Genomic DNA, 12920 nt, shown 5'->3' with positions numbered 1-12920 from the left:
TAAATCCAAGCACCGATCATCGTGTAAGGTAAGGAGAGGACACCTTCAGAGATGACTTTGATTTCTGTGTATGGGCTTCTCCCGCCAGTCTTTTCATTCAGAATCCCTCAAACAAGCCTAAGAAGTGCCGCTGGGCTCTGTGACTTTCATGAGCCGCTTTGCCTAGTCACAGTAATGAGCACATTTAAAGTCTGTCCACATTTATTTCCCACCAGGATGTTCTTCGTTGCATCCCGCGAGGGTCACCTTCCGGAAATTCTCTCCATGATTCATGTCCGCAAGCACACTCCTCTGCCAGCTGTCATTGTTTTGGTAAATCATACAAACAAATGTTCCTGCAAAAGAATTCATATTACAGGCTTGCTCTGGAGGATTCGAACAGAATTTGGGCACTGCTTGAGTCCCATTTATTAATGTGTACGTGGGCTTTGGGCAGGGCAGAGGACAGCAAAGAGAGGAATGAGATTTGGGAGTTGTTCTTATTCTATCATCTCCTTGCTATCTTGTTGGTAGCACTTGACTGCCTATTGTTGCAACCTAATTCATGTCTTATTGCCCTTTATTTCTAAGGACCTGCTAGCGATGAGCTAGTTCCCTTTCAGAGAAACAAATTCCAGTTAAACAAACAAGCAAAAAAGGGATTCATTTAACTGAAAGTGAAGCTAAACACCAGCATCTGGGAGCACCCTAAAGGCTCATTATACCACCTTATAGTGAAAAATGCAAACAATTATACACTAAGATAATGGAAGGGGAACCCTCGGCAGTGCAGTGTAGTGGTGATTAAAAAATGAGAGAACGTGTGCCTGGGCAATAGCCTGTGAATTGTCTAAGGAAAACCACCAGTATTATAGTGGAAATCCTATTACTGCCTTTTAAAATAGCAGCAGAGCTAAATGTTGGCCATGTGTTTCCATTGCAGGCTAATTTGCATGGTAAGATGTTAGGACAAAATGTCAAAATAGTGACCTCAAACCTCGGTTTGCATAGTGCCAGGAAGATTTTCACTTCACTTGCAGTCTTCATATCATTCATGGGTGTTCAGCCTATCTTTCGGCACCGATGACTATTATGTACCTTGACAGACCTCTGCATTTGTGGGGAGTTCTAGCCACAGCAGAGGACACATGTGCATCTGTGAGTCTGCGCTAGTAAAAACGAATGCTTGTACTGGAATTTAAATCAGGGGTTTTTTTGCCATAGATGCCTATAAGCTTGCTTCTGAAGTGCCAGCTGCAATGTTGAATTTTTAGCCTTCCAAATTTTGAAAATTAGGCAATGTGTTTATAGTAAAAAGTTAATGGAATTCATTTTACATAAGCATTTACTTTGCATTTTATTTCTTCAGGTGTAGTACTCATACCTTCTGGGTAAACTGCATTGATGGTTTTCTGCGGACTGAAATGCACAAAATGTATTAACATACTATATTTTTTCTGAAAGACGTTTTCTGCTATTGCGTCTGGTCCTGTTACACCAGTACATTGATTTCCTTTGAAAAAGTCAGATTCTCATATGAAGATGGCTTTCCTTCAGAGATTGTAATTTTTTTTTTTTTGCCTTATTTGAAATGGAGTAGTTGCAGGATATATTCTGCATCAATAGCCTGCATTTTAACATTTTCCTATTTTATTTCTCCTGCCAAAGTCTGCACACTGTAAAAAAGGAAAGAGCTCTTGAGGATCAACTGCAAAAATGAGCATGTTCAGTGTTTGAGGCCTGTTAAATAAAAACATATTTTTAGGATTTAAGAAATCTCTTTATGTATTTATAACTTGGCATTTCATAGATGTGTGTGTAGGAAGTCCAAGAAATCATGCAATCTGATTGTAACCCTACTTTTTTTTCTCTCTTGATAGTTCTCCTTCACTGTCCATGGCCCTTTCTTGCATAGTCATGCTTATAACTGGGATTTTAAACTTTTAGGGGCTGAGTCTATATAGAAGAGATCTTGCTCAAAATATAATTCAGTGGCAAAAAAAATATTTCCTTTGACCTTTACAGAGAAGGAGTTTGCTTAACATCTGTGTGGGAAGAACCACTTTGTAAGTCATTGGAGGTTGGAAGCCAGAGACCCACATTTGAAATACTGATCCTTCTGGTTCAAATCCATCCTGTCTTCACTGCTCAAAAGAGGAAAAAAAACCAAACAACAAAACAAAACAAAAAAAAAAAGAAAGAAAAAAAAGGAAAAAAAAAAGGAGAGAGAGGCTGTGAATCTAGATAACTCATACAAGTTAGTTTTCCTTATGTAAAGATTTAGCCCAGTGTTTTACTGCATCTGCAGTTGATTTCACCTGTTGCTTTGTTGTAAACCTAGAGAGGCCATCGCTGCCAGGATCTTCCCTCTTGCTGAACAGCAAAGGCTATAATGCATTTGATTCATTCCTTCATTCCCAAATGCAAGGACTGTGTCATTGTGGGCGTAGGGTGTCTCACATGGGAAGTGCAGACTACCCTGTGGAATTGATCCAAGCTACAAATATTCTGCTTTTGTCCAGGCATTACCCTTCAGTCTACACTAATCATCTAACCCAAGGCACAACGCTCTCGTTTGTACATAAGCTTTTGCCTGCCTCACAGAAACCTTGTACCTCAGAACAGCTTTTTAATGCGGAAATGTATTTATTCTGGCGTCCCCTCTCCTTGCTCTTCAGTAGCTGCCTGAGTGACAGCTAAATGCTTCTCTCTGCTTTGAAATGTTTGCATTTCCGATGTGCAATAAGTCTACACCCTGCAAGCCTGAAAGGCATGCTGCAAAGACAAGCTGGCGGCACCCCAGTGTGCCCAGCTGGCATCCCGTGGTGTGCCACTACCCCTTTCCATGCCCTCTTCACCGAGTCCCCTTGTTGCAGCTGGGAGGACTGTAAGACTTCTTCTTTCCACAAGACACCTAGCAACCTCCGCTTTCGTATGATTAGATGTGACCAAAATTTAACTGCTCTTACCATTTGCATCAGTGATGAGTGAGGAAAACCCCCGTGGGCCAATATATTTGTCAGGTCCTGTGAGAATGGTGCCCACAATGCTCGAGCAGTTTGGTGATGCAGTGGGCTGTGTCCCCGCGTGTTTGCCTGCGTCACAGGGGACAGATATATATTATCGCATGTGGCTACTGGGGACAGATGTATATTGATCAAACGTGATCTCAGGGGACAGCTAGGTATTGATCACACACCTGATTGCATGACAAAGGCAGTCCCGAAGTCTGTGGCTCTCGGGTGTCTGCAAAAGGCTGTGCTGCTTCTCCCTGTGGAAAAATTTGACATCGCTGCTGTAAAATAATAGATCAAGCCACTAAACCCTTTTTTTGCTCTGTATTTCTTTTGCAGCATCCTCTCACAATGATAATGTTATTCAACGGGGATCTCTACAGCCTCCTGAATTTCCTCAGTTTTGCCAGGTGGCTTTTTATTGGACTAGTAGTTGCTGGGTTGATTTATCTCAGATATAAACGTCCTGATATGCCTCGTCCGTTCAAGGTAACCTCCGCTCTCTACTGTTTTACGTGAATCCTTCTCCCTCTTATCCATTGTACAGTCAGACAGTAAAGCAGCATTTTCTTCTGTCGAAAGCCAACCTCTTTTTTGAGAAAAAACAGTTAATAGAAAATAGCCTTTTGCACTGAAAGGTCTCTGAGCGTTTTCCTGCAAGTTCTGTGTTCCCTCCTGAATGACAATTCTTGCCTATTCCCCTGTGCCTGGGGGCGGGGGGGCTGAAGCTGCTGTGCCAAAGCAAAGGCGTTTGCTGGGTTTTGCCAGTCTGTTGCATTGAGGCAACGTGATGCAAGCTGTGTGAAAATGCCTCTAGTCCCGTGTAGTCACGTAGGGTTCGAACTACAAATATTGGGGTTACCTGTGCCCACCTGATTTTCAGCCAGTCCTCTAACGTCTCCTTTGATAAAAGCCTGAATAATTTTGCCAACAGCATTCATGTCAAGCATAAGCATTAATATTAAACATTTATTTCATTGCCAATTTGATATGCAAATAAGTTGTTAGTGCCATTATCATGATATTTATGACTCGCAATGGATTTGCAGACACAGTTATTGTGAAGCCAGGAAGAAAATGCTAATAGTCTGGCCCATTGGACAGTAGCGACTTTGGCCTTGTTTCTGCCATTCTTCCTGCTTATTTTAAATAACATCTTACAAAATAAGTTGTCGCATTGTGTATTTGGAAAGATAACGTCCATCATGAAAAAATTGGAGGAATCTATCCTTATTTATATATCGCCAAGAAGCCTATTTTGTGAAAAGCTAAGAATGTGTGCTGTTGCATTCTTGTAGGTATATCTCTAAGTAAGAAGGTCAACAGCACAACCTATTTTGCTTTGATTAAAAAAAAAAGGCTTTGACAGTGCACAAAAGAGGAACAGTAATGCTTCAAGGAATGAAAGGAAGAGAATAATCTCCAGGGAATTCTCCAATTCTCCGTTACACCGAACATCTCACAAGCCATGCCTGTAGGCATTTCCTTCAGAGAGGTGCTAACATAGCGATTGTAGCGTTCTTGGAAATTGAGAGAATTAATTTGATATTGCTATTTTTTGTACTTTCAACAGTGACATTGATAATGCTATCAGTCATACAGTCAGAAAGTGCTTTTTCAGTAGCTGCACTTGCATAATGCTATCAAGTATCTTTATCACTAGTCAAATTGGTGTTTAATTTGCTCTCTTCCTGCTAGATTTTGATTTTTACCTTAGGAAAAAAATCAATATGTTCTTAATAGTTTTAAAAGGTGACTTGAACTCCTGGTTGTGTTTTAAAATGTTTTCTAATAGGTAATTATCAAAGAGGAAATCTTTACTGCAGTTAGAGCTGCTTGCTTATCTGCTGAGGGATTAGGGAAAGGGCTTTTGCGATGTAACTTATTTACAGCCCTTATGTCTTAAAGGACATAAACCATCACAGTGTTTTAGTGTATAATTAAAGGACTTCTATAGTACTCACTGCACAGCATTCTGCCTAGATTGGTTTCTGCAGTCCCTGACATTTTGTGTGCATGTTCTAGGTACCCATATTTCTCCAGAACTATCCTGTACTGCTGGGTTTTATCCAATTTACATTTCATGGAACATTAAATGCCATAGTCATTCAATAACAAGGTCAATGTAAAGTAATGGTTCTCTGTGTGGTTATGTTTCAGGTGCCTCTCTTTATTCCAGCGCTGTTTTCCTTCACCTGCCTCTTCATGGTTGCACTGTCACTTTACTCTGATCCAGTGAATACCGGGATTGGGTTTGTGATAACCCTGACGGGAGTTCCTGCCTACTACCTCTTTATTGTATGGGACAAGAAGCCAAAATGGTTCAGAAAACTTCTAGGTAAGTGCTGGTGGGACTTCTGTCCTTTGTGCTGACTCTGGGAATTTCTTCAGGGCTCCCCGTATTGTGAAATCCTTCCAATCAATCCTCTCAGCTGCTGCGAGCAGGGGATGACAATGCAAGGTTCTGCTCGGCACATGCTATAGCGTTGCTTTGCCGGTTACAATCAATGTCCGCTAACTAAGGAGATTTACAGCAAGCCTATTCTTCAGCTGGTGATTGACTTTAAATGACTGGATGCCTCTCCCCCAGTCACCTTCTCCCCTCCCTCCCCTCCAAACATCTGATTCCTTTTAAATCACCCATCTCCCTGCGCTGGCTGTTGGCCTATGCTAATAGAGATGGTGTTACTCTCCTAGGGGAATCGGTTTGGAAACTTAAACATCGGACTTGTAATGATAGGATGGGCTTGGTGCTTCCTGCTGAGACCATGTGTCTGTGGACTACTGAGCGGTATTTGGAATGGGACAGGCTCAGGCAGGCTTGGCATAGGAATATTGTCCTTAGCGGTGGCTCCTGACAAAATGATGGCAAAATATACCATGCCTGACAAACCTCTGTGGAAATTGTGTCCGTGCTTCATGGAAAATGACTTCTGTGTGACTTGGCTGTAGTATTTCACACCTGAAATACACCGAGAATCATTTCAATAGCATTTCTGAAAATTTTTGAAAGCATCTGTGGAAGTTCTGATGTCTTGGAGAAGCATTTGGAGCATTTCAATTAGAGAGAAGTCAGTATCATTTATTACAGCTCCCCATTGTTCTTTTTTTTTTTGTTACTCAGCATGATAATTTTCCCAAATGGAGGTAATTTTCAAAACATGAAACAAGAATATAGGCAAAATGTTCGATGCATGATGGATAATTTATTAAGCAAAATGGAAAGAAAATCTCTTCTGCTGCAAAAGAAAAACTCAACCCATGAAAGATTTTAACTAAAATAAGTTTATTTGTATAGGTTCTGAATCAAAAATGCATATTGTCTTCTGTGCTTCAGACTTAAGGGATGATTTAAAAGGATTAGCTCACAATAGAAGAATGGGGGGTTTATATATATGTTATTATACTGTAACCTTTCTGATGTATTTTCTCTATATAAATATAGGTTATGTAGATATACCCTATCTCTTGTAGGATCTATGAATTTTCCTCTCAATTCATGCTGGGAAGTCCATAACAGTAGGGCAGAAAGTATTTACAGAAAGAGATGTTAGTTTAAGGCTGGCACACTCTGGTCTGCTTAATTTTATATCCAAAAAGTTATAAATGACTTGCAATGTCCTGGGAATGAGTAGAAAGCTCCCGGGAAAATGAAAACAGTTGTATGCAAAAGGACATTCTGTTAAATAGATGGGCTTTCATCTGTTTATAATTTCTCAGCCTTGACATTTAGGGACTAGGAAATTTTCCCTTATCAAACTCAGGAGATTTTCGGCATTTTCTGTGAAGTCTCAGAGGTTTTGGAATACAGTTACTTGAATCTCTGGCCACAGGATGCCAGTGTTGAACTACATTACATGGGTGAGAGAAAAAATATTCTCTTTAAGGTAGACTGGGTAGATGTGACGCTTTTTCTGCCAGCTGTGACAACGAAGGTGAATCTTCTAGCTTTTCAGATAACACAAACTTCCCCTAGAAAGCAAGCTTGGTGCCTGTGTAATACCTGTGGATGGGCATGGTGCACTGGCTCAGGGGGCAAATCAGCAGACGCCCGTCAGTGGGTGAAACAGCTTGTTTGCTTTGCAATTATTATTCTCAGAATAACAACAGTAATGACAGAAAACTGATGCTGACAGTTTTGGGGTGGAGCAGAGTGGAGATTTACTTGTTAAATAAAAAGATTGGAGTTTTTTTCTTTGACTCGGAAGAAACAATAAACCTCCTGTGTGGAGTCATTAAACTGGCATTATTTTGTGAGTGTTGCGGGAGCTCCGTTGTATAGCCTGAGAGCATTTTTCAAAGGCATTGGATGAGGATAAATTCACTTAAGGTACCTCTGTGAGATATAGAAAAGAAAAGTCTTTGGGCAGCTGCAAGCTTGATATTCTAACCTTGAAACAATATGCATTAGGGGTACACAGGCATGAAAGACTAATTCCAGACATGAGGTAAGGGACAAAGTGAAAAAATGGCATTGTCATTTAGGAGGAAGATTTTTGCAGATTAGCTGGGTAACTTTCTCTGAGAATATAACTGATTTTTCTAGACAAAGCGAATGTGGTAGGTACAGTCTCCTCAGACTTCGACGAAGCATTTTGGTTAGTACTACAGGGGCGGGCAGAGCCTGCTAGTCTGAACGCAGCACCCTGCTAACCAGGCTGTTCTCAGGCTGCTTCACCTGCACCGCTCAGCGCGTGAGCGGGCTGGGGGGGGGGGGGGGGGCAGGGGTGGGCTCTCTTCACCCATTCGCCAAGTCACCTTGTTGGGGAACTTGACTTGTTCAACAACCCAGATGTACTTTGGAGATGAGAGGTGACAGCTGCTCACAAACCCTGTGTGGAACACGTGCTCTTGAAGCGACGGTGCAAAAACACATGGGTACGGACCCGCCCCATGTAAGATTAGACTAAATATTCAGAATATTCCCTCAGAAGAGAGGGATGTTGAACTGCCAGAATGAGTAGTGGGATAAGACCCAGCCTGAAGATGAGTACATTTACGCAAGGGGTTTCAGGCTGGTTACAGTAGCAGAGCCCTCGAATGGATGACCCAAGAAGTCCTCTCAGAGGCTGAATGTCTTTGTTCTGTGTGTTTTGACTGTCCTTAATGGCATTTACATTGCCCGTTCTCCTTCCCAAATTACCATACTGAATAAAAGGTAACTTCACAGTCAGCGGGTTTCATAGGGTCTGGTGGTACTCTGCAGCGAGAATAACATTTTGTTCTCTATTCTTCCAAAGAAATTTTGCTGTAGCGCCAGATGTGCTGGGACAAATAATTTTCAGCTAGTACAGGCTTCATTTAACCTCTGCTTTCTTGCGTTTTGTAGAACTAATGTGAAAATGAGAGAAGTCAAGCCTAGCAAATCCTACAAAAGCAGATCAGTGTGTAAAAGGATGCAGCACCAGCACAAGAATGCTTCTGTTTGGACTTCCTCAGTTGAAAACCCAACCCTAGACTCACATTTCAAACACCTGTTAATTTACAGTGGGTTGAACGGTGAGGAGTTTAAAAGATGAACCCAGCTTTCTTCACAGCCTGAGCCCATGCTGGAAAAGAGATCTGTGATTATAGCAAAATGTCTCTTTCAGGGTTATTTACAATAACCAGAGGATGACACTTGCTCACTCAGGACATAGTGTTATATGCTCAGTTTCCTTCTCTTTGTCGAGTTTATGGTGTTGGGATCCGCAGGAAATCATCTTGGCACTGTGCTGTTGCAGATTTCATATCCAGTCTTATACATATGCAGTAAATTACTGCGTTCTTCCCTCACCCAAGTTTATGTGGTGCTTATGTAGATACCAGGTCTAGGTTTCTTATAGAGGTTGTCCCCTGGGACCCATTTACAGTGAATTCTGCTCTTGAATGGGAAAATCAGGGTTAAAATTTGGGGGGGGAAGTTGTCTTTACTGTCATAGTACTTTAAGTTGCCTTGTTACAAATGTGAAATTGGTCCTGTAACTTAGGCACTGCACAAAGCATACAATACAGAGATAATGACTGGAGACAGATTGGAACATTTTTTTTGGGGAAACTACTCCTTATGCCATCTTTTCCCGAGTCTAATGCAATCAAAAAACCAAGCAAGCACCACAGTGCTCCATAATTGTCTGATTGCTCCTCCACAGCTCCATCCCAGCACAGGGCAAAACTGTGGCAGGTGCCTCCTGCCACAGCGAGGACAAGGTCTTGCTGCAGGTAGCTCTGCCCAGTTTGTCAAACAGGATATCAAAGTCACAGCCAGCTCTCGAGATGCCCAGGATTTCCCTCTGCTGCCGTGCCCTTTTCCACGGGCTGTTACACCATAGCTCAGCTTGACAGAAAGTCCATTTTTCTCTTCCTTCCTTTGCTCAGCCTCAAGCCTGGAAGGGGTGGGATGGCAGGGGTGAAGCCCTGCAGGCTTCTTGCTGCTGGCTTTCCTCCTGCCATTCACCCTGGCCATGCTCAGCCCGGCTCTGAAGTCCCCAGTGCAGGTAAAGGACTGAGATGGGAGGAAAATGCAGTTTTGTCGACTCTCAGCCTCTCTGACCCCATCAGTTTATAGTCCAAGGGCAACCTGGCTTTGCACTGAACTGGTGACCTCCAGAGAGATGAGCAAAAGATGGTAGAGTCTGCCTTACACAGGAGAGGAACAAAGTGGTTTTGGGTCATATCTTCTGTGAGTTGAGCTGTTTTACTCGCCTCACTTCACGCTGGTGTAAATGCTGACATGTCCTGCTAGACAAGGACAGTCAGAACTTTCTCTTACAACAACTCCTGCTTGTTTAAAATGAGTTACTAAAAAAGTATGGCAAATGAAAGGAGTGGTAAAAGAATGCCATTTTACTGTTCTGTATGTAAATTAACTGCCATTTACGAATCTGCACCCTCAAAACAAAACCGCTAAAAACACCAGACCGAAATAGAATTCCAGAGTGACAAAAAGACGGCGTCAGGTTGCTTTGGGTGTGTGACATTCTTAGACCTATGAGGCTTTGTGATCATTGTTTTCCTTCATTTTACATTATTTTTTCTTTTTTGCTTAGGCAGATCTTGGCACAGCTGAATTAACTTGTTTGATCACTCTTTTTATTTCAACTTTGCAACTTTGTTAAAACTAAGCACTTATGCAGAGTGATTAGGCTTTAAGATAGCCTTTAAATGCATGCAAGTCTGTAGTGAAGAAGTTTATACCTCCGTACTCTTCCATTATTAGTGTATATGCATAGCCTCAGATCAGAGGCAATGAAAACATTAAAAAAAGAAAAATTTGAATCAGATATTTAAATGATATATGCACCTGGTATATATAACCACTGTACACTGTATGTGTAAGTAGGCTGCAGAGCAGCTAAGACAATTTTCCTGGCTGCTTCTGCCTTCTCCATCCCCACAAAAATTTCCCATGTGTATGCTTTTATCTTTGCAGACAGGGTAACTGTAACACTGCAAATCCTCTTGGAAGTTGTTCCATCAGAGGAAGACCAGAAATCATGATCTTCGTATACGGCTTTTGGGCTTTTGGCTTGGTGTTTCATTTCAACCTGAGGAAGAGGGAAGGGAGATCTGTCCCCCTACCCAACGTTCTGCAAACTGGAGGAGCAAGTTACAGATGAGATGGATACTGAGCGAGTCGGTTACCAGAACTGTATTTTAGAATGTTGCAACATTTTTTTAATGTGGTTGGTTTATATGTAGAAAGCAAGAACTTATCCGATGAGAGTGCTCATCTCTTCACTATTTCTTTTATTACAGTGTCATATTTTAACAAACCGTAGGTTCGTCAAACTAGGATTTTGGTTGCATTGTCACTGAAAATAGGCTTAAGCAATGTGTAAGTAATAGTCAGGTATATGGTGACGAATGTATCCTGTTTGTTGTCTCTGAAGAACCCAACTCTCACCAAAGGGTGAGATAAAGCTGCTGAGTTTCACTTACTAATGTTCCTCCCGTCACGCCGTCTGGCAGCCTGGTTCGACTTCTTCGGGCTTGCTGGGAGCACCAGCACACTGACTGATGCAGAAGCACAGCGGTTTCTACACCTTTGTGGTGGCATTTTTAAGGTTTCTTCATTCCAGAGTTGTTATACTCTAGCCAATAGGACCATCTTCCCAGAATTAATCATTCTGCCAGTGGGGCAGGAAGATTTTAGCCTGGAGACAGTAATTTCATACATGTTAAAGTTTCTACCAGTCTGGAAATGATCACTGTTTTTGCCAGTGTCTCTGTGTACATATGTATAGACAATACAGCAGATGAGTAATTGTATGAGTCAAAACATTTGAATGCAGCCTACGTTGCTGTATGAGTATTTTCTATCTGGAAGCATATGGACCTGCAGTTTTCAGTCAGCCAAACTTGATTTTAAAGTTTTAAATTATTGTTGGTGAAATAAATAGTTGGAGAAACAAAGAATAGTCACTGGTGGGAATACTGTATATGTATGACATGGCAATAAAAGCAATGCCTTTTTGTAAGGTGTAAGGCAAGCTACAACAGATTTGTTGATTTGAGTAGGATATGCACCTAATCTGTGGGCTTTTCATTCAAGCACACTCATCAATTGACTGTGCTTTGAAACACCAAGGAACCGGTGCTATGCCAGTGTTGTCTTCCCAGTTTTATCTCGGCAGAAACGGGGAAAGGCCAGCAAAACTGATAAAATCAAATGAAATGCATCTTGAGAATGACGTTTGAGCTGAGATTTGGCTCCAATGTGAGCTGAAGTTTTGCCCTTTTTTTGAAAGATAGTTGTAGATAAAGAAATGTTTTTAATCCTTAGAAATTCAGTTTTATATTGTTAGTTGAAGACTACTCAACCTTAAGATTAAGGTTTGTTATCACTATGATAAGAATATAATGCTTAAATATTGAATGCACTACTTTTTGAGCTGTTTGCTATCAGCAAGTCATATGTTTCATGAAAACTTTTATGGAACTAAGTAACATTAAGCTTCCTAAATTGGGAGAAAAGCACAACTAGTAGCCAGACCACTACAGTAAAGGGAGACTGTGTATTGTATATGTTATTGTATATATCCAGAACAACTACTGTTTTAAGGGTGTACAGTAAAATGTCTTGAATTTGTACATGTTTTTCTTTCTTGTATTTCTATGGTGGAATTTCATAGAAGTAGGGAAATGAGAGTAAATGATTATGTAGAAGAGTAGTAATTTAAGATACAGAAAACACTTTGGAAATGCTTTTTTTTCTTTAAATGTTTTCTCTTTACAGTAACTTAAAGTGTTATTCAAAACTTTTTTAGGCAAATGTTTTGAGAGAGATTTTTGTGTTGGCAGTGCACGTGTTTAATTAGTATTGACATTTGGGTCAGGATCCTGCTTTTGAAGCCATCTGCTGCCATCCTAGTTCTCCGGGGTTTGGCCTGTGTCATCATGGAGCATCTTCAGGGCACGCAAACTGCATTTCTGTCTGATAAAAATAAACTGCCTGATGCCCTCCAGCAGCACACCCAACGGACTCATCCGCTGATGGTTGCTGAGTGCATGGGATCCCACGAGCGCTAGCCCAAAGCAAAACCACCTGAACATCGATAGTGTGGATGCCAGGTTTTCGGTGTCATTCCTTCCACGTATTCACTCCTATTGTGCCACATGACTTGAAAGCTTAAATGTAGGCCAGCGTTAACCTGTAGAAATAAATGGGCTCTGTAAATATGACTGAATGGTGCTTTATTTTCCCATCATGGACTTTAGAAATGTTTCTGAAGTCTGATTCAATGACCACAGTTTACTAGGTTTATCTCGTGTAAGAGGTTAATTTGTCCCAAGGGAAATCCTGTCACTCATTGATTGTGAGTTGTATATTTTAGGAAGAAAAAATAATTAACTGCAAAATAAAAACCTATTTTTTTTGAAAATGCATAGGGATCCTGATTTTAGGTTTATTTTCTTTAGTGCACACAATCACAACACAGAGTATCG

General features: G+C 41.1%; 1 protein-coding gene across 7 annotated transcripts in view; it reads left to right on the top strand.

Annotated features, from left to right (window-relative positions):
- SLC7A11 (solute carrier family 7 member 11) overlaps positions 1–12656 on the top strand; it is a 176322-nt gene extending 163666 nt beyond the window's left edge. For all 7 annotated transcript variants that reach the window (XM_080403016.1, XM_080403015.1, XM_080403014.1 and 4 more), the window contains 4 exons: positions 216–312; positions 3333–3482; positions 5154–5331; positions 10405–12656. In XM_080403016.1, the coding sequence (XP_080259142.1) occupies positions 216–312; positions 3333–3482; positions 5154–5331; positions 10405–10472 (493 nt within the window). In that variant the 3' untranslated portion in view covers positions 10473–12656. The remainder of the gene's footprint in view (positions 1–215; positions 313–3332; positions 3483–5153; positions 5332–10404) is intronic.
- Positions 12657–12920: the final 264 nt, after the last annotated feature.

Source organism: Falco punctatus (genome assembly GCF_963210335.1).
Source record: "Falco punctatus genome assembly, chromosome: 1".
NCBI lineage: Eukaryota > Metazoa > Chordata > Aves > Falconiformes > Falconidae > Falco > Falco punctatus.
Note: the sequence above shows the minus strand (reverse complement) of the source record. Positions and strands in the feature narration are given on the sequence as shown.